This window comes from Poecilia formosa, unplaced genomic scaffold (genome assembly GCF_000485575.1).
Source record: "Poecilia formosa unplaced genomic scaffold, Poecilia_formosa-5.1.2 Scaffold337, whole genome shotgun sequence".
Lineage (NCBI taxonomy): Eukaryota > Metazoa > Chordata > Actinopteri > Cyprinodontiformes > Poeciliidae > Poecilia > Poecilia formosa.
In genome coordinates this window covers 615,487-635,703 of record NW_006800276.1, presented here as the reverse complement: position 1 = coordinate 635,703, position 20,217 = coordinate 615,487, and the positions used below count along the sequence as shown (strand labels likewise).

General features: G+C 46.5%; 2 protein-coding genes and 1 long non-coding RNA gene across 5 annotated transcripts in view; 2 read left to right on the top strand and 1 right to left on the bottom strand.

The window, feature by feature from the left end:
* Positions 1 to 441: 441 nt before the first annotated feature.
* On the top strand, positions 442 to 11,528 carry atg16l2 (ATG16 autophagy related 16-like 2 (S. cerevisiae)). 3 transcript variants are annotated; one of them, XM_016661601.1, is made up of 18 exons: positions 442 to 942; positions 1,436 to 1,493; positions 1,573 to 1,633; positions 2,337 to 2,410; positions 4,296 to 4,547; positions 4,625 to 4,689; positions 4,767 to 4,857; positions 5,238 to 5,291; positions 5,364 to 5,466; positions 6,721 to 6,826; positions 6,913 to 6,983; positions 7,055 to 7,126; positions 7,200 to 7,320; positions 7,405 to 7,510; positions 7,958 to 8,107; positions 8,185 to 8,232; positions 8,457 to 8,558; positions 8,967 to 11,528. In XM_016661601.1, exons 1-18 carry the CDS (start codon positions 816 to 818, stop codon positions 9,058 to 9,060), a joined length of 1,755 nt encoding a protein of 584 aa, XP_016517087.1. In that variant the 5' UTR covers positions 442 to 815; the 3' UTR covers positions 9,061 to 11,528. The 3 variants fall into 3 exon arrangements, with proteins under 3 accessions (XP_016517087.1, XP_007573801.1, XP_016517088.1); XM_007573739.2 differs by having other exon boundaries at positions 4,625 to 4,690; positions 4,777 to 4,857; positions 5,361 to 5,466; XM_016661602.1 differs by lacking the exon at positions 442 to 942 and adding an exon at positions 951 to 1,354 and having other exon boundaries at positions 5,361 to 5,466.
* LOC107833149 (uncharacterized) lies at positions 10,708 to 13,468 on the bottom strand. Its single transcript, XR_001658866.1, has 3 exons — positions 13,254 to 13,468; positions 12,226 to 12,838; positions 10,708 to 12,142 (listed from the first exon to the last, which is right to left on the bottom strand). It is a non-coding gene; the product is annotated as an uncharacterized LOC107833149 (long non-coding RNA).
* A 214-nt stretch (positions 13,469 to 13,682) lies between these two features.
* arrb1 (arrestin, beta 1) overlaps positions 13,683 to 20,217 on the top strand; it is a 26,572-nt gene continuing 20,037 nt past the window's right edge. Inside the window, exon 1 of the mRNA XM_007573732.2 lies at positions 13,683 to 13,799. Coding sequence (XP_007573794.1) covers positions 13,780 to 13,799 — 20 coding nt within the window. The 5' untranslated portion in view covers positions 13,683 to 13,779. The remainder of the gene's footprint in view (positions 13,800 to 20,217) is intronic.

Genomic DNA, 20,217 nt, shown 5'->3' with positions numbered 1-20,217 from the left:
AAGTTGGAGTCTGGAGGACTGGACCTGGGGACTCCTGATTGGTTCCGTCAATGTGGGCCGTTGAGGGGGGCCAATATGCTGAAGTGGCCCTCGGTGAAACTGAGTTTGACACCCCGGTGTTAGAGGATTAAAAATTCAGATTTTACTCAGAAAACTGTAAACTGGATTTTGCTGCAGGTAGAAAACAAAACATCAGGCAGAAACGGACTTCATCGTTCTGTCAACCCAAAGCAGGAGGATGGTGACGATGAAGCACCGAGAAAAGAGCAGATTTCAGACGAACTAAAGGCGGTCCAAACCTAAATCTGTCCTAATTCATGCTTTTTCGCTTTTATCCCTTTTTTTGTTCTTTTTTTTCATTAATTATTTCCCCTTTTGGATTTATTTTTTCACATCGTTACCTTTCTAAAATAATAGCCAAAGGTTTCTTTTGTTTGTTTTGCCAAAAGGCTTTTCTTTTGTCGTAATTAACATTATTTTAGGAAAGTGACCATATATCTTGTCCCTGTACTCAGAAAAAAAGAATTTGACGGATAAAGTTTTGGGGGCGTGGCCTTTTAGGGCAAATCAGGAAGAGGGCTCTGATTGGCTGGAATAAACTATCGTCCCGCCCCATTCAAGTGACGAATGTGAAAATAACAACAAAAAGTTGAAAAACAAAAATAAAGTTGAAGACGACAAACAGGAGAGAGGACCATGGAGGGGACCGGAGGAGCGGGGAGCCCCTGAGGACCAGGCCGGTGTGAGAGCGTCCCTCAGCGGGGAGCGGCATGAGGCGGCTCGGTCAGCGCGGATCATGGCGGCAGTGATACGGGATGGATCCTGGCGGGGCGTCGCGGCGAAGCAGCCGGTCCGCGGAGACCTGGAGAGGGCACATCATCCAGCAGCTGAAGCACCGGGACCGGATCCAGAGCGCCATGTTCCAGGACCTGATCCGGTTCTGTAAGAACCTCGGAGAACAGCTGGCTCCAGTCGGCGCCGAACTGCATTCAAAAAAAGGCCGATTTAACGGCGCACTCAAACGACTCGTTTTTGACCTTAAATCTGACTTTATCTCTACAGAGTCTGGTTCCGTTGCAGAACATGACCTGCAGCAGTCGAAAGAATTGAGAACCGAACCGAATCTCAAACAGAAAGTTCCACTATTTTGCCGACATTTGGTACAGGAAGTGGTTTAAAACCCAAACCACAGGCTGGTTCACTTCCTCTAACTTGGAAGTGACTCATGTGTGACAGATAATCTGCAGCTGGTTCATCATCTGCCCTGAGCAGCTGGTCACACAGAGGTTTACCTGGTGGAAATGGGTCTAAAACGGGCCGGATTCTGAATGAGGTTCGGTGCAGGCGGTGACAGGTGTTCCTGCAGTTTTCTATCGGTTAAGCTACTTTGAGCTAAAACTGGTCAAGTTCTGACCCAAGTCTGGTATCTTTTCAGACACTGGGCTGCTGGAGAAAACCAGTATGACCAAAGGGCTCCTCAGCAGCTCCGGCAGGTAACTCACCTGAGCTCCTACTGTTACTCAGTGTGCAGGTGTTTCAGTGCCTGACGGTGTGTTTGGTTTCTGCACCCAGACCTCCTGCTGAGGGCTGCGCCCGTTCCTCTCTGCAGCAGCTGAAGAAGACGACAGGCGAGGTGAGAAATGCTCCTCAGCTCACCTGCAGATAAAAGGAAACGCGTCATTATTTATCTAAGATAAACAAAATATAACGATCCTGTCGAGTTTGACAACTGAAGTTCGGCTTAAACTGGGATCAGAGGAAACCTGTGAATCTGAAGGCCGTCCGTCATTCTGACTGATTCAAATTCCCAGACCGGACAGGTGGTGCAGACATTTTAAATTTGATGGTCAGAATACAGAGCAGACTGAAGCTCTGGGTTTGGTGGATCAGGAAGCCTGGCCTCCAGAGAGTCTTCCCAACTTCTGATCAGGAAAATGTTCCCTGATTTCCAAACTTTGGCTTAAGTTTAATTTGTAATTCCAGTTTCCATTGTGGCAGCAGAGTCCAGAGACTGTTGCTTAAACACAAACAGGAGAACAATTCAGGTCCATGTGGACCAAGGATGAACGTTTGAGTTCAGACCAGAACCGGTGAACTGTTATAATTTAAACTGTGGATCAGCTCCAAGTCATACAGCAAGATGAAACCTTTCTGTTCAGTTTGAGGTTTCCTCTCTGGACTACATGCAGGAACACCTGAATGGATCATTTCCTGAATTTAACTCCATGTTTTAGTTCATCTGCTGCAGCAGAACAACCTGCAGGAGGAAATGAGAGATTTATTTAGTTTGGAGGCGACTGATGGGAGCTGAATTCAGACCGTTGGTGTCGTTGCAGCTGGCCTACAAGGTGGTGGAGCTGCAGCAGCAGATTAAAATCAAAGAGCGTGTCCTGCAGGAACTACAAACCAGGTGAGTCTCTCTCTCTCACACACACACACACACACACACACACATGCACTGTCTTTCAGGGACTTTCCATTGACTTCCATTCATTTCTAACCCTAACCAAAACTCAATTTACACCTGAATCCTAAACCTGACCCCTGACCCAAACACAGCATTTCCTCTTGTTTGGACCAGGCTTTGGTCCTCACAACGTAATGTGTGTCAGGAAAATGGCCTCCACAATGCATCAAATACACACACACACCTGAGCCCGCCTGCTCACCTGTTGCACCTGGACAGCCTGTTCTGACGGTGCAGCTGCTGCTGGTTCACCTCAACAACCACTTCAACCAACAACCTTTAATATAATTTTACTTTAGCTTGGTGCTGATTCTAATAACCTGATGCAGTTTTTCCTCTTAAACATTTAGCAAACACTCATGGATCCAAATAATACAATGTCTTGATTTAATAGAACCTGAAATGAAAATTTTAGTCTTTTAACTCACTTATTGTTGTCGTCTTTGTTCTTCCTAATGAAAAGAGTGCTGCTGTTTGGTAAATGTGAGTGGATGTGGAAAAACCACCAACAAGTCGACTCAAAGTGAATTCTAAGCCTGATAAGTATTTTATTTTAGGTGTTAAGGTGCAGTTAGTCAGCGCGGGGCGCAGCGCTGTTCACCGCCTCGTCACAGTCCTGTTGCGTTCATCGCAGCCGCATGTCGGACTGGATGCTACGCATCATAACACTGTTTAAAAAAAGCAAAAGTTCTGCAACTCACCCTGAGAAACTGAAACATATTCCTGCAGACATGGATTCCTCTGATCATATAACTCGTCCTGCCATTTTCTTTCCACTGTTACCTTTAGCTTTTCTTTGAGGGACCCAGTCTTAAAACATTTATTCACCATCATTTTTGAACACAGTCCTTTGGTATTTTAACTATATGTCCCAATTTGAGCTCACATCACGTCAAATAAATGGTTGTTTACATGCAGTACCTCACGGACCACTGGGGGGCAACCACAGGCGAGAGAGAGATTGCTCTAAAGCAGGGGTGTCCAAAGTGAGGCCCGGCATCCTGCATGTTTTAGTTTTCTCCCTGGTTTTACACACCTGCATCAACTGATGGCTCGTTAGAAGGCCCAAGCAGAACATTGACTAGCTGAGGAGGTTGTTGCTACCACTAGGGACAGAACTGAAACGTGCAGGATGCCGGGCCTCCAGGACCCACTTTGGACACCCCTGCTCTGAAGGTTTACACTAGATGTTGGGGAGGGGGACCTGTGTCATTGTTTCCTCCATCTTCGTCCTCGATGATGGGTGAGAACAGGAGGCTCTCAGGGTTCGTCCAGTTCAGTCCGTTTTCCTAGATCGTCCTGTTGGTTTGGGCAGGTGTGCATGCGTAATCAAACCAAAAATCAAACTCTGGTCCGCCAAACCTCATCTGGGTTCGGTTGAAGTGAACTCTGGTTCGGTTTGAACGCATATGTGAATGCCAAGGGGACCGGAGACCGCTCCAAAAGCAAGAACTGGACTACAGCAGAAGGCATTCTGGGTAAATACAACCAAAGCTAACATGCTAGCCTAGTGCTAGCAGGAGAAACGGCTCCTGGTCTTTAGCCTAAAGAGAAATCCTCCAACACTAAAATCTGACGCCTCCATCTTGTTTCCATCTGGTGAAGAAGGAAGTTGCTCTCAGTGTCTTCAGAGGTTTTTGTGTCGTTTCCTTCAGTGGCTCTTGGTGCAGCGCCCCCACAGGCCAGGAGGGGAACAGGTTGGTTTGACTCGGAGCAGAGAGAGACAGAACCACAGCAGCTATAGGAAGTTCTGGTTCCGGTAGAACCGAGTCGACTGGACCATCAGGAGGAAATCAGCCTAAAGACGCTTCTCCTCCTCTGTTCTCAGACTACAGAAGGAGGGCGGTCGGCTAGCAGAGGCGTCCGAAGCTAAACGGGCTCTGGGGGATGAGGTGGAGCAGGTCAGACAGAAGAACAAGACGCTGAAGGCGGCGTACGATGCGCTGCTGCAGCGTCAGAGGGAGGCGGAGTCCAAACTCAGGGAAGAGAAGGAGAAAGAGGAGCGCGTCCTGGAGGACATGATGCACCAGAAGAAGCAGGCCGCCGCCCGCATGAACCACCGCAACGAACGCCGCTCCAGGTTGGAAACGCTCCCGCTCCACGCCTGCTGCAGCAAGAAAAGGCTTTAAGAGATTTTTTAATGATTGTTTCCATCAGAGCTCGACAGGCAACCGTGCAGAAGCAGCTGCAGACGGCTGCCAGGTCAAAGGTCATCGTCGACAGGTGAGAACTTCACTAAACGATAAATGAGGTTTCGAGGTTTAACAGGATGAAAATCACCTCAGAGCGTTGTCTTCCCGTTCGTCCAGCGCTCCGACTTCCAGGTCCACGTCTCCGAAGCCGGAGGATCAGGACAAGTCCGGCGGCCGAGGAGCGACTCGCCTCTTCAGGTCGACCCGCTCCGCTGCTCCGCTTCCAACCGCGACCTTTCAGCTTTCACATCGCAGAATGATTTACATCATTAGTTCAGCCCAGACTGAGAGAAAACACACAGAAAGTTTAATGTCTTCATTCAGTGTTTCATAGGAAAACTGTAACATTTAGAGGAAAACTGAGTCAAATTGAAAAGTCAAATTTTTAATCAAGCCTTTGGAGTATTGAACCTCTTTAAAGATGTTAGAAAACAGATTTCTTTTTATTTTACGGTTAAATTTTTCATATATTTCTGCTTCTTTGCATCTGATTGTGTAAAGTCTCACTAATCCAAACCTCTGCTGCCTTCCTGATGTGGAGACTTTAGCAACAAGCTAACGCTAGCCCTGCTCCTCAGGTCGGCGTCGGCCTCCTCGCCCAGGTTCTTCTCCTCCATCAGAGAGATGTTTGAGTGAGTTTTTTGGGTTTGGGTTGTTTGCATTTGGTTGATGTGTCTCTGATGGAAAGTTCTTGACCTCAGCAGGAAGAGAAGGGGTCACTCGGTCCGCAGCCTGGAGGAGGATCTGCTGTTTCCCGTTGGAATCTGTCTATCAGCCAGAGTTCCTGTCAGACCGCTGCAAGTCCTGGTAAAACTCCAGTCCCCATGATGCATTTCTGTCCTAACCTGCTGACCTCCATGTTGGTCTCCATCCCTGAACGCTTTTTCCTGACTTTACTGTCGGCCTGAACATTTTCTGTAGATGTTTCCAGTTGACTTCAACACCAAACCCTAAAAATGTTTGTTTCAAGTGAAATAATCTGCCAGTGGAACAAGAACCTTTTAAAATCAGAATTAGGATAATTATTTACTTAAAACAAGCTTCTATATCCTTGTAAGTTGGTTTTGTCTTGTTTCAAGTGTAGTAAGGTATTTGTAGTGGAAACTAGACCAAAAATACTTGGTCATATTTTGTGTTTTTGCAGTACAGGGTCGACTGAATGAACCCAGTTAAAGCCTCTCGTTGCTGGTCAACATGTCCACTCATATTAATGACTGAAGCAATAATGAAGTTGACAGATGAGGCAGGGCGTCGACGTGACGTATCCCACTTTCTGACGCCAAACTGTGACGCTGAAATACTGGGGCAGGATGACCTCATCAGTTGGTCAAAAACTAAAATGTAAATTATTCGAGGCTAATTGACCAACTAGCTCATCAAACTTCCTACCATCCATTCAGATTGTGAGAAATGAAGGAACCATCAGTTTTCAGACAGCTGAAGTTGTAGTGTCTTTTTAAGGTTGGACATTTCAGGACAGAATAAATATGTTCCTCATTGTCTCTTTAAACAAGTGAAATCTAACCTGATAAGCATCATCTCATTTTATTAACATTTTATCTCATTTTATTCAGGGCTGAACAGTAAAACACAAATATTACTGTTTGTTTTTACAGTAAAATCTCACTCTGTCATCCCATGAATCACTGAAAGAAAAAATTAAAGCCACAAACAATTTTTCCAAATTAGAAAAATCCTTTATTGTTCTGCAAACGTAAATTCAGAAAAATTTACATCGATCAGGTTCAAGTGGCGTCATTACGTCTAATATTTAATAACATTAAGTTAAAGGAACAGGCAGAATCTGAATCTGACATTTGTCTCCATCTGGTGGTGGAAGGAAGAACTGCAGGAACCAATTATATTTTCTAACCATTTAACCAGCAGTTCCCTCTGATTGGACCTCGTTGGGTCTCTGTGGTTGGATCTCTCTGAGTGTTTCTGCGCCCCATAAGGAGCTCCTCTATCTTCAGCTGTATCCCAGCATGCCCCTCTCTGACCTTTATGCATTTACATGCTGACTGGTGGGTGTTGCCGTAGTAATACCTGCATCCTCCATAGGAAGCCCATGAGCAAGGCATCAACGCGGTGCGGTTCAGCTTCGGCTCGGACCTGCTGGCCACCGGCGGGACGGACCGGGTCATCAAGCTGTGGGACGTCCGGGCAGGTAAGGCGGCTCCGGTTGGGTCAGCTGACCGACCCAGGTCTGTTTCTCGTTTCCTGTGGTTGTGACCTGGCTGATGATGTCACCAGGCTCGCTGACTCACAGAGCCACGCTGGACGGCAGCACGGAGGGGATCACCTGCGTGGAGTTCGACCACATGGTGAGCGGACGCCTCAGCCGGAGCTCACCTGGCGCCACCAGAGGGCTGCTGACGCCTGTTTGTGTCCGCAGGGCCGCAGGATCCTGGCGGCGTCGCACAACAAGTCCGCCCTGCTGTGGCGCCTGGATGACTCTGTCCCCAAGGTAACCTACCAAAATGAAACCCGCCACAGCGGCCTGGTAAAGGTGGAAACCCAAACGTGTGTTTGTGGGTCAGGTGACTCTGACGGGTCACAGCAGGAAGGTGACGGCGGCCAGGTTCACCTGCGTCCCCCACCAGGTGGTGACAGGAAGCACCGACCGGACCGTCCGGCTCTGGGACCTGAACAGAGCCGCCTGTGAGTGTCCGTCTGTTCTCTCCTCTGATTGGCCGAGCTGCTGCAGATGTACCGGGGTGTTCAAGGCGGACGCTGTGTCTGCAGGTGTGCAGCAGGGGGAGGTGGCGTCGTTCTGCAGCGACCTGGTCTGTTCTGACAGCAGCATCATCAGCGGACATTTTGACTGCAAGATCAGAGTCTGGGACAGCAGGTTCCTCTTCCTCATCTTCATATTCCTATAAGCCATTTCCAACATGGCCTCCGTTTTTTTAAACCGATTATTGTCATAAAACGTTACAGATTTTATGGATAAACTTTGCCGCATTACGTCTTTTTGACTTTGCTCATCTGTTTCATGCAACATTTTGATTTTAATCATCAACTGGAAGGAGATGAAGATGAGAGACAAACGGAGAGAGAGAGAGAGAGAGAGAGAGAGAGAGAGAGACGGGCATCTTAATAGTTAGCATTAGCTTCTGCTAATTTCTTTCTGTGTGTAGCCGTTTAGCGTTAGCTCCCACAAATCCTTTTATACTTGGCTGTTTAGTCTTCGCATCTGCAAAATTTTTGTTTAGTGGTTTAACATTAGTGTAGCTAAATGGTCTGGTCCGGTTTCGGTTCTGACCCGGTTCTGGTCCGTTTCGGTTCTGGCCATCAGGACAGTGAACTGCGTTCAGGAGCTTCCCTCTCAGGGCAGAGTCACCTCGCTGGACCTGAGCTCCGACCGGCGCCAGCTGCTCAGCTGTTGTCGTGACGACTGCCTCCAGCTGCTGGACCTGCGCTGGACCAACGACCGGATGTGCTTCAGGTAGAGCCGGCCCGGTTCTGCTCCGAGGTTCTGTTGGGCTGGCTTCCTGTTGGTGACGCAGGCTGTGTCTGTTTCAGAGCCGACGGCTTCAAGTGCGGCGGCGACAGCACCAAGGCGGTCATCAGGTCAGTCCGGCGCCAGCCATCAGTCCAATACCCGACCTGGGCCTGAAACGGTACCAGAGTATCACCAGGCTTTAGTTAGATGGAACCAGAACCACCAGACAGCAAGTTCTGATCACAGTTTGTGTTCAACACCGAACTGTGTGATTTTTCTGCTGTTTCCATGACAACAGCAGCAGCTCCATGCTGGTTCTGCAGGTTCTAACCGTCATGTTTGGCCTCCACAGCCCAGATGGATGCTACCTGGCGGCCGGGTCCACTGACGGAGCCGTTTACATCTGGAACGTCTCCACCGGGGGCCTGGAGGCCCGCCTCCCCGACCAGCACAGGTGATCAGCTGGCTGATGATGTCATCAGGTCGGGTTCTGCTCGCTGCCTGGGTCCAGATCGGTCATCCGAGCCGATCTGGTTCAGGATGGCTCCTGGAATCCAACAGGAACCATCAGTATCCATGATGGTTTCCATGGAGAATTCAGAGCAAAGCTGATGCTTCACGCAAAATAATGTTAATGCTAATGTTTAGCAAGCTAGCTTGAAAAACGGCACTTGTTTTTCAAGCTAAATATTTAGTTTGCTAACTAAATTAACTTCCAGCTAAAGGCTTAGCTTGCTAACTGAATATTTAGTTTAGATAAACTAAATGTTTATCTTAAGGTTCAGTATTCAGCAGCAGCTAACATCAGTGTGATTAGCTTCCTGACGTTAACGTCTCCTTTTCGTCGTCCGTCCTCCTGCAGCTCGTCCATCACCGCCGTGTCCTGGTCTCTCTCTGGAGAACACTTCGTCAGCGTGGACAGGAGCCGGCGGGCCGTCCTCTGGAGTGACATCTGAACCGGCCAATCACACGAGACTTCCTGTGGACACGCATCTGAACCGGCCAATCCAGCAGCAGTTCACGGCCTGAGGATGATGGGTCTGAGAAATGATTCAGGGAACGTTTCCCCTCATCCCTTGGTAATGAGGAGAAAAAGGGAAGTTTGGAGTTTTTAAATATTTTCTAACAGACCTTTGCTGCAGTAACATTTTAACAAGGGAACGTTGACTTTTTACTAACTTTCAGCTTTTTAAACATGAAAACCGTTAAACTTTGAGATGTAGAACAAACTCCCAGGATGGAAAATACCAGCAGGTTTTAATGACATTTGAGCGAATGTGTTGATTGGTGCTTCGTCTGAAGTCAGTGGACCAGACGGACATCAGGAGCGTTCACTGGACAGGTGTGCTCACCTGACACAGGTAAAACTCACTCAGCTGTTTAAACTTGAAGTCTCTGAAAGTCAGAGATGAGTGGAAATCAGGCAGAAGAATGTTTCGTCTTCTGCAGCACTTTACGGACAGAACCTTCCAAGGAACTAAAAGTTCCCCCAGATTGAACTGGTTCTTTAATTTAAGGGATAAAAATGGCGGAGCATCAGCCAGCGTTCAGACTTCAGGGTTACGGAGCAGACGGTCAGTTTGCTCTGATTGGTGCTGAAGGAATCTGATTAACAGCCAGAGCTGCAGGTGGGTACCATGTGGTTCTCCTGAGATCGGACCAGGTTATGACACGATCAGACCGGACTCACCAGCTGCAGCTGATGGAGTTCATCTGACATGAGAGACGATGAGGAGCAATTCCTGATTGATTGTGACCAACAATTACAGCTCCAAAAACCCGATAAACATCAGATAAACTGCAAACCAAAACCCTGTCCACACGGATCTGCCGTTTCCAGAAACAATATTTTTTGAATCGGAGCTCCAGAATCGTTTTGGCTGCCAACTGTCGCGTATTTTTAGCCCAATTGTCCCGGACTTTGACTGCAGTCTGCAGTTTGTATTGTCAAACACTAGATGGCACTGTTCTCCTTCAGTAAGTAGAAAGCAACGAAGCTCTGAGTCTCAGAATGAGTCCTCCAGTCAGGCGTCACTGCTAACTATAACAGTTTATTTTATAAAACATAAGAGACTAAATCTACAAAACAATCCGTGAGTTTAATGTGAGTGAAGCTCCTGACATGGAGAAGAGAACAATTTTTCAGCTGTTTTAATCACGTCTAATTATAAATAAGTAAAATGCGTTTCAGAAAAATGCAGATTTGTATTTAGTTTTAAATTGTATTTGCATAATGAAGGCAGCTTGAAGTTGCAGTTTTACCGCCACCAGGAGGCGGAAGGAAAAGAAACATTGTGTTGATTAAATCCGTCGTTTCAAACCGTCATGAAAATAACGAGATTAAATCCTGTTTACTTGGATGCGACTCAAATGTTGGGGAAATGATAAATACTGCAGGATGATGATGAATTAACGGAGCTGACCCGTTTCCGGTTCTGAGCTCAGCTCCCCACATGCGCATCACTCACAAACATGGCGCCGTTCGCTGCTTCATGGCTTCGGTGGCAGCGCTACAGCGCCACTCAGTGGCCAGGCAGACATACTACACCATTTTATACGGAGCCGCTGCGTCTTGTAGCCTGTTAATTGTTTTACGGCGTTTGTTTACCGCGTCTAAATTCAACCGGTAATCTTTAATTTCCTGGAATCCAACAGGAGCCTGCAGCGCCCCCTGCTGCTGGGTTTTAAAATATACTAAATAGCTTTTTCTTTAACAAAATAATTTTGAGTTGTGCAGTTGCGGCGTCCTGCCAGCAGAGGGCGCTGCTCCAAAGCGTTCAGCTTTCCCTGCCGGCTGAAACCGGTTCTGCTGGTTTTACTCTGAAACGGACCAGAACATTCGGTTCGGATCAGAACTGGACCGGGTTTGGGTTTCATGAAGCTTCAACTCAAAGCTAATTGGTTCTGCAGGTGCTGCAGAACAGGTTCTGGTTCTAGTTCAGATCTTGGCTTGGAAATCGGGTAGGTTCTACAGAACCAGGTCTCGACCGATTAAGGAAAACTTGAGAGGTTCTGAAGCCAACCCAGTTCTGTTCTGGAACTACTTTCTGGCCGGTTTCATCATTTGTGTTTGTTAAACTGGATCTGGATCAGAACCAGCTGTGGAGATCAAAACTGGTTCTTCATCCGGTCTGGACTCTCAGGTTCTCAGATTAAACGTCTCTGGTTCCGGTTCTGTTCTTATGATGTTTGGTTGAAAAGGGAAGATGATGTGAAATATTTGTATTTTTGCTGCTCTGCCTTTTGTTCGGTTCTGTTGGACCTTCCGGGTTTAAAGGGAACATTTGGATCATCTGGTTTTATCCTTCATTTATTTATACAGCTTATTAACTGGGACTGTATGGCAAGCCGTTTTCAACTTAATGAGTCCTGAAAGTTGAAACTTCCTCGGAAATAAAGAAATAAATCCAGAATTTAACCCACAGATTGTTTCTACTGATCTGGTTCTTCTTTCCGCTCTCTGTTGGACCAGCGATAAAGTGATCATGAGTCCATGAGTCGCTTGGAGAAACTTGTACGACAGCCAGGAAACCATGAGCAGTTTAAAGCATTTAAACGCCTCATCTGGTCCAAACCCATCGTGTTCGATACCTGATGGATCCATCTCAGAGTAACCCAAACTGACAGCAGCAGCAGATAATGGCGCCGTTCGCTTTTTCTGTCAAGACTTGAATAAATCTTCCTCTTCATTAATCAGTAAGTCCATCTTCTTATGGTGTAAAAACGGAGCAAATGGCAAAACACAAAATAATACAAACTCAAAAACAAATGCAACAAAAAATGTTGCAACCACAGGAACCAGGAGAAATGCTGCAGTTCTAGTGAAACCAGCAGAAACATTAACTTCCAAGCATGAATAAAAGGTTGATTACCGGCTCCAGACTCCGCCTAGAGGCCTGGAGGACTTCAGTGGATCGAGTTTTCTGTCTGCCGCTGTTTGTGGATTTTCCTGTTGCTTCGGTTTTCTGTTTGCATCGTTCATGTTTGCGGTTTGTTTTGTCTGCTGGTTTCAAACGAGTCGAAACAAAAAACACGATGCTTAAAAAACGACAGAAATAATATTTAAACAAAACCACAACCTGAAAAAAGTCAAAGATTATTATACTTTAAAATTTTCATACGTAAAGCATAATTAAAATCCAGAATCTTTCTGCTTTTCTAAAACATCTCCAAGGGAAAACTCATTTCTGTCTAAATCTTTCTTTAAAATAAAAACTCATTCTTCCTCTAAATATGGCGTCCATTCGTTCTTCTCCAGTGGATCATAAAGCGGCTGTTATTCCTCTGCGGTTTTCTGTCCAATTAAAATGAAAAATGATTTTAATAAGTCTGAACTGATTTCTGTTCTTCGTCCTTTCGCTCGTCTTCGCCTCCGGGACAAAACTGCTGAAGTCGGCTTAGAAAAGCACCAGGTGATGATGATGATGATGATGAGCTTCGGCCCTGCAGGCTGCTTCACACCGACATCGTTAATGAGGGACCAGCTGCTGCCTCCAAACAGATGACCTTTGACCTGCAGGCGATCGACGCGCCTTAATTTACTGCAAACTGTTCCTCCGTTCGCACCAGCAGCTTCATCTGTCGACTTTTATTCTTTGAAATCAGTTTGGTTGTGAAAATGTTTTCAGTTCTGCTCAGAAGTTTCCATCATCCAGAGCTTCACAGCGAGCGATGGGTGAGGAAGAGGAGCAGCAGGAGGAAGAGGAGCAGCAGGAGGAAGAGGTCAACCCGTCACTGAAAATCATCCAAACGCAACGAATTTTAAAACAAGGATTGTTTTTCACATAAACTAGATTAATTTGTGCTGAAATCTACATGTTTTTTTTAACAGTATATCCTCTGAATTTAAGGTAAATCAGCCTGAAAATTATAGATTTATAATATTTCAGGTGCAAAAACAGCAAAGAGCCAAACAAATGGAAACAGATTCAAACTAAAAATATGAAAACATACAAGAGAAAAAATATACTTTATTAAATGTCTGAACAGAATCATTTAAAATATAAATAAATTGAATTAAATTTCTATATTTGCAGCAGCTGAAGCTTTCATGGCATCTCAGGAGAAAATCACAAAATGAAGAGATTATCTGCATAAAAACTGGATTTAATTTTTTCATTTAAATCTTTATTTAAAACACTAATTTCACCTTAATTCCTGCATCATGTCGTCATGTCGGAGGAACTTCCGTAATAAACAACGTGAGGTCCTGACACCCAGCCCTGCGGTTCTCCGCAGATCTTTCCTCAGGGTGGATGGATCTGAACAGAAAAAACTTCAAAATAATAAATGATTAATAAAATGATCCCTTTGTTCAGTGAATTTTGACCTGATCGTTTTTCCTGTTTCTCTCCCTGATCTAATTGATGCTAATCAGTTTTCAGCAGGTCGCTGCAGCTGGAGACACAAATAAAACGAGACCTCTGGGTGTCTCATGTTTTAACACCGTCCTGCTAATGAGGCTGACAGGAGGAGGAGGAGGAGGAGGAGGAAGAGCAGCGTCTCTCAGACATCAGAAGGTTTTTTTCCTCCTCTGATCTGACGGCGGCTTCCTGTGAGACGTCCTCCCCTCTGTTTCCACGGTGACGGCATCCCCCCCTCCTCTTCCTCCTGCTGCTCCTCTTCCTCGCCCATCGCTCGCTGTCCGGCTCCGTCGGCTCGTCGGTGTCGTCAGGATGGGAGATAAAGGAACCAGGTGGGATTTGTTCCGTTTCTCTGTATCGGTTCTGCTCCGGTTCTGTTCGGGCGCGCGCGGTGCCGTGGTGTTACGTAACGGATCGGAACCTGCAGGAGAGTGACGTCTACGTGATATTTTTCTAATTTCTGCGTCTCATTTTGACGGCTGGCGGTGAGACGGGAAGCTGAAGGACAGGTTCGGTTCGGTTCGGTTCGGTGAATCCGCGCTGCTGTGTCACCGCTGGACCTTTAACTCTGAATGCATGAGCGCACGCGGTTCCGGAACAGAGCAGAGGCTTTGATTTGAATGGATCAGAGTCAGAGGTTCTGGAGGTTCTGACAACACGAAACTTTGAGATTCAAGTCAAATCAGTAAAACCTGGACAGAAAACCAAAGTTCTGCTCAGATCCGGTCCGGTCCGGGCAGAGCTGCAGTCAGAAGGTTGTAGGTTCGGTTCCTCCTCTCGGCTCTGAACCCAAAGTTGCCCACCGATCTGAGTTGGTGAAGAAATGTGAGCTAAACGTCCTGTGGTCAAAATGACTGCCAGAGTTCTTTAGGTCCATTTAACTCCAGAATCATTCCCTGATCGTTTGGTGCCGATCCAAACCTTTAACAGCTTCAGTGCCTGAACCCGGTTCAGTTCTTCCTGTTCTTCATCTTCAATCTTTGATTTTCTGTAGGGAAACGTTGAGCCAACGTTCAGGATGCAGGTTCGGTTCCGGCAGAGTTCTGGAGGTTTTCCTTCCAGCTAATTTCCACCACAGTTCAGTAACAGGTCGTCTTCCAAAAACAGTGACTTCAGTTCAAACAGTGAATTAAGCTGTTAAACATTCAGATGAGGTTCCTCAGGGCTCTGAGTTTGTTTCACTTCATTTCCTCCAGCATGACGACAAGATGAGAATCTTTTATTCATGTTCTAGTTCTGCCAGAGATCCAACGTTAGCTCCATGCTAAAGCTGCAGCTGCTGCAAAAATGCTAATTCAGTTCAGTTTGTTTCTGTAGTATCGTTTCTCCAGGAAGTTCACAGAAAAGCCATTTTAACTCAGTCAGACATTCAGATTAATCCGAGTCACCAGTCAATGCTTTAAGTTAATTATTCAAATTAGTGTAAAATATCCAAGGAAATCCAGCAGACCCGTTGATTTGCAATAGTCACTCCTCCTGACCAGCAGGGGGCGACAGTGGAGAGGAAAACTCCCGTTTAACAGGAAGAAACCTCCAGCAGAACCAGAACCGGGCTCAGAACCAGCGGCCGTCTGGAGGTTTGAAGAGACAAACAGAAAGAGAAAAACTGATCTAGGATTATTTTCTATGTTCATGAACAGTAAAACATTAACAGGGAGAACGATTAGGTGATGGCAGCATCATAGCCAATCAGAACGCAGAGCAGGTGTAGCTTCTCTGGAGAGAAAACGATGCAAACTGGAGAGTAGAAGAAGAAAGTGGCCAGTTGGTCCTCCAGCAGCCTAAAGCAGCAGAACTGATTAAACATCCGGTTTAATCCCTGCTAATGTATAAATCTGACATTATCATCTGGGCAGAAAAGAGCAAACAGTAAAACCCATAAAACCTCTGCAGTAACCAAAAGAGAAGCATCTACACCCAGTGAGCCGCTGGTGAGTCAGTGGATGGATTCAGGAATGTTCCAGGTGTTTTCCAGTCTGGCATGAGAACAGAGTCAAGATGTTCAGCGCAGGAATGAAAGAGTGAAGGAGTCCAGAGAGGAACTAGGAAGTAAAACCATAAAGGAATTGGTTGAGACGTAGAATTTAGTATCAGAGTTTATTTAGGCTGCGCGTCGTTGTGGAGGCCAGAAATGACCATTTCACTGTAAAATGATTATTTCTGAACCAATAAAAAAACACAGCAGGATTCAGAACCACTTAATATGATGCAGTAGGTCTTCCAGGCCATTCGGTGGCGCTGTAGCGCAGTCACAACGCAAAAACCACAGAACAGCACAGAACAGCGCCATGTTTGTTTGTTTGAGTGAGAGATGGAGCTACAATGCGATCATTTACAAAAAGACGCAGAACATCAAACCTTGTTCTGTGTTTTTGTTCTGACACAGCGCCACCGATTGGCCCGGCTGACCTACTGCATCATTTTCAGTGGTGCTGCATCCTGGCGTTTGGGCTCACGTTTTAAATATTTGTGTTTAATATAAATGTAGCGGTGTTGGTGTCGGTGTCGGCGGGACGTTAGTTTCCTCTCAGCGGAAAGTTGAGCAAAGAGCTTGTGTGGTGGGAACTCAATGGATGGGAAAATGTTGTTTCATAACGATATAGAGGAAATCTGGGATAATTTAAGCTGTTTGGATCATTTGACTGATAAACAGCTGTGGTCTGAAGACAACGCCTTGAGGAACTCCTTGACTGATTGGGTCTGGACCATGGAGAGAGTTTCCTGTGGAGGTAAACTGTTTCCTGTTGGATCAGGAAGATTCAAACCAACGAGAGAAGCAGATGATCTGAGGAACCTGTCAATGGAGCCGAACGGTCCAGAAGAACCCAAAGAGTCCAGCTGCATTGGGCCAGAGGAGGTTGGAGAACCGGGCCGCAGTGAAAGAATCAGGGATCCAGAGAGCGAAGAACTGATGAAGGATGGAGTTCTACGGGTTAAAGACAGTTTCAGCTCCTCATCACTGAATCTGGACAAACTGAGCCGTTTGACTGAACATGGTCAGGATGTTTGGGATTCGCTCCGAGGATCCGGAAGAGGAGAACCCAGACCCGCACCGCTCCTTCTCCGTCTCCATGACGCTGCTGGTTTCCTGTCATGTCAGAGATGCTGGATCAATAATTCATGCTCTGCTTCCATCCTCAGGCCGGAGCGCCGCATGTTCGCTCTTTAAACAACCTGTCGGCATGGAGCGGCCTTTAAATTACCAAAAGGTTCTTCAGACATCACGTTCTGGTTCAGCCTGAGCTCTTACTTTGAAATCCATTTTCCTCATGAACCTTCCTGTTTGTTAAAACAGTTGTTCTGTTCCGGTTCCCTCTTTTCCTCAGTTCTCCTCCGGGTATCATGATGGTACTGGTGCGGTTCTTGCCTGACTATGGGACTCATCAGCACCAACCGGGCCTCATTAGGATCATGGATCTGCACAGCAGCTGTGTGACATCATCTTGTTGACATGATGTGGGTCTTGTTGGGTGTCAGAACTGGAGAGCTGTGTCCGAGTCTGGTCCAGAACTCACCTGGTTCTCTGAGTCTCATGGGCGGCTCTCTGCAGACCTTGTAATGTCTCTGTGTTTAGTGGGTTTATGGATGTTTTGGTGTGTCTCTGGGTTTCAGTCTCTGGGTTTCTGGGTTTCGGTCTCTGGGTTTCGGTCTCTGGGTTTCAGGGTTTCAGTCTCTGGGTTTCTGGGTTTCGGTCTCTGGGTTTCAGTCTCTGGGTTTCAGGGTTTCGGTCTCTGGGTTTCAGGGTTTCGGTCTCTGGGTTTCGGTGTGTGTCTGCAGGCCTTGTCGGGTTTCTCTGACTCTCCGTGTCTCTGTGTTCTCGGCCTCGATGATCTGAGCCGGTCGTGTCGGGAGAATCTTAATGAGCTCAGAGCGACGGTTCCGACATACAGAGCAGCTCAGAGTGATGCGGCTCTGCCATCATCACAACAACAAGCTGCTTTAATCCGAACTTCAGCAGAGCCTCAACTGAGAATCAGGTCTACCGGTGTTACTGGTGACATCCCAGCATGCTGCTGGTCTCTGCAGCTTTAAACCAGTAAATGAAGCAGAAACCTGCAGCTGATGGTCACATCGTCATCATCATAGTTTGTCACTAAAGCATTTAATAAATGATCATCAGAAGGATGTAAGGATCTGGGTTATTTTCTGTCCTGCATCTCCTTCCTCCTGTTTTTGGCTCACGGCTCAGTGCTGCAGTCAGTCAGTTGGAGCTGCAGTCGCTCGGTGCTGCAGTCGCTCGGTGCTGCAGTCGCTCGGTGCTGCAGTCGTTCGGTGCTGCAGTCAGTTGGAGCTGCAGTCAGTCAGTTGGTGCTGCAGTCGCTCGGTGCTGCAGTTGCTCGGTGCTGCAGTCGCTCGGTGCTGCAGTCAGTTGGAGCTGCAGTCGCTCGGTGCTGCAGTCATCTTAAAGTGCAGTTTGTCAGGCCGCCAGCGGAGCGGCAGGGTGGATGGATGCTGCTCCTCATCAGCAGAACGTAGAGTTTCTCCATAGATCCGCTGAGACGTTCCCGTTTCTGCATGGAGGAAAGTTTAAACTAATGCAGGAATTCAACTGGAAACAGATCAGATGAAATATCATAAATTATTTTATCTTTGAAAATGTGTGTGTGCAGGAAGGATCTCCAGTAGCAGTCAGTCTTGCAGCAAATCTCAAGAGGCTTCTGACTGAAGACACTGTGGCTTCACCTGTTACAATAAATCAATTAATATAATATTCATAATCCATTTAGTTTTGGTTGTTTGTTTTTTTTGACATGTAAATTAATTTCCAGTTCCTGTTTTATCTTTACAAATTTACAGTTTATTGTTCTTTGAGAGGAAAACTTGAATTACCAACATTTTACTTAAAAACTGTTTCAAAACAACAATATTTTTATTTATCACAAAAACTACTGGGACAATTTATCCTCCAACAAAATTAGTTCTTGTGACAGGCTAGCTGTGGCTGTTAGCATTACATGCTAACGGCTCGACATCCAGGCAGCAGAAGTGATGCATTCCACAGGAACCTGGACGACTCCAGCTCTGCTAACCGACCTCCTTTGCTTTTGCTGCTCCTCTTTAATTCTGTCGGGGATACGAACGTTTCTGTTACGATGGTTTGAAGTTCCTCTCTCTGCATCCTGAAGCCTTTTCAACTCCTCTGGGATTTGGGGTCAAAGTTCAGGCATTATTTGACCTTCTGAGATGCCTTGATGCTATCAAAACAAAAGTAAAAAAAAGAGCAAATGTTTTTCCAGCTGCACAGCATCTGAAACCAGAGGGAATAATTGTCCAAAAAGTCAAAGTTTCCTGCCTGAAATGTAATTTAATGTTTTAAATAAAAAAAATTAGAAAGAAATCATCAAACTTTGTAATTTTCCACATGATGACTCAAACTCAGATTCTTTTCTTAGTTGCTCAGCGCGTCTGAATAATCTGTACAAAATCTTCAGTCTTTAACTGTGATTGTCTGAAAACAGATCCAGGTTCTGATCCGGTTCAGTAAAGTTCTGGTGCTGAAGTTCAGATGAACTGAGCTGTGAAGTTTGAGCTTTTCAACACGGGAGGAGAAAAAAATCCTCCTGGACACAGAAATACATGAAGAAACAGAAGTATTGTTCCTTGAGCGTCAGCGTGGTTGACGTTCTTCTGTCTGGGTGTTTGGATCTGGAGCTGGTGGAAGATTTGCTGCGAAGCAGGAAGTGGTCGGCGTAAATGAATCCGCCGTCCGTTAATCAGGCGTAAACGGGCCGATGCGACTCTGCAGCGTCCAGGGAGCCTTCAGGATCCATTCAGGCTGACACAAACGTCAGCCATCGATCCGGCGGTTAGTGTTCCCTCAGTGTTGGGCGTCCTGATCGATCAGATGAATAGAGTCTGAACACATTGATCACCTGACTGAGCTGATGTAACTACAGCAGATGGAAAACAGCTGCAGGTTAAAACCTGAGGAAGCCGAATAACTGAGACAGAGTCGGTGAATCAGTTGGTCCGGTTTGGTCGGAGCTCTCTGATTGGTCTCCGACTTTTAACCATCTGCGCCATTAGAGGTCAAAGTGCAGAGCGGAGTGGCTGATGTCAGGAGGAAATGAAACGCTGAGCAGCTCGACTGCCTCGGTCTGGGATTTTCACCAAAACGTGTCACAGATGAACAGATCAGCTCATCATTTCAACATGGGAAAGAACAAAACAGTCAATATGTAGTAAACAGAGTCTTACAACACAGCCCTGAGGAACGCCACAGTCACCACCCACAGACTATCATCAGCTCTGCTTCAAACGACACTGAAACCTTAATCTGTCAGCAGAGATTATGTTGGGGTCAAAGTTCAACTTTGTATTTAGTCATTTAAAGATGTTGTAACTGGGACACAACCTGAGGTCCAGAAATTTCTTCAACACTGAAAAGATTTTAATATCTGTAATAATCCTCCACGTTTGCACAGTGGTGCAGTAGGTAGAGCTGTTGCCTTGCAGCAAAAAGGTTCTGGGTTCGATTCCCGGCCCCGGTCTCCCTGCATGGAGTCTCCATGTTCTCCCTGTGCGTGGTGGGTTCTCTCTGGGTACTCCGGCTTCCTCCCACAGTCCAAAAACATGTCAGGTTAATTGGTCTCTCCAAATCCTCCCTGTGTGTCTCTGTGTTGCCCTGCGACAGACTGGTGACCTGTCCAGGTGACCTGTGTCCAGGTGACCTGTGTCCAGGTGACCTGTGTCCAGGTGACCTGTGTCCAGGCGACCTGTGTCCAGGCAACCTGTGTCCAGGTGACCTGT

What these genes read in the sequence shown, in the direction of transcription:
- atg16l2 (XM_016661601.1), top strand. Translation starts at nt 816, where the DNA reads ATGGATCCTGGCGGGGCGTCGCGGCGAAGCAGCCGGTCCGCGGAGACC. An exon ending in GCTGTGGGACGTCCGGGCAG is followed by an intron (nt 6,827 to 6,912) that starts GTAAGGCGGCTC and finishes TGATGTCACCAG; the next exon opens with GCTCGCTGACTCACAGAGCC. An exon ending in CGCCTCCCCGACCAGCACAG is followed by an intron (nt 8,559 to 8,966) that starts GTGATCAGCTGG and finishes GTCCTCCTGCAG; the next exon opens with CTCGTCCATCACCGCCGTGT.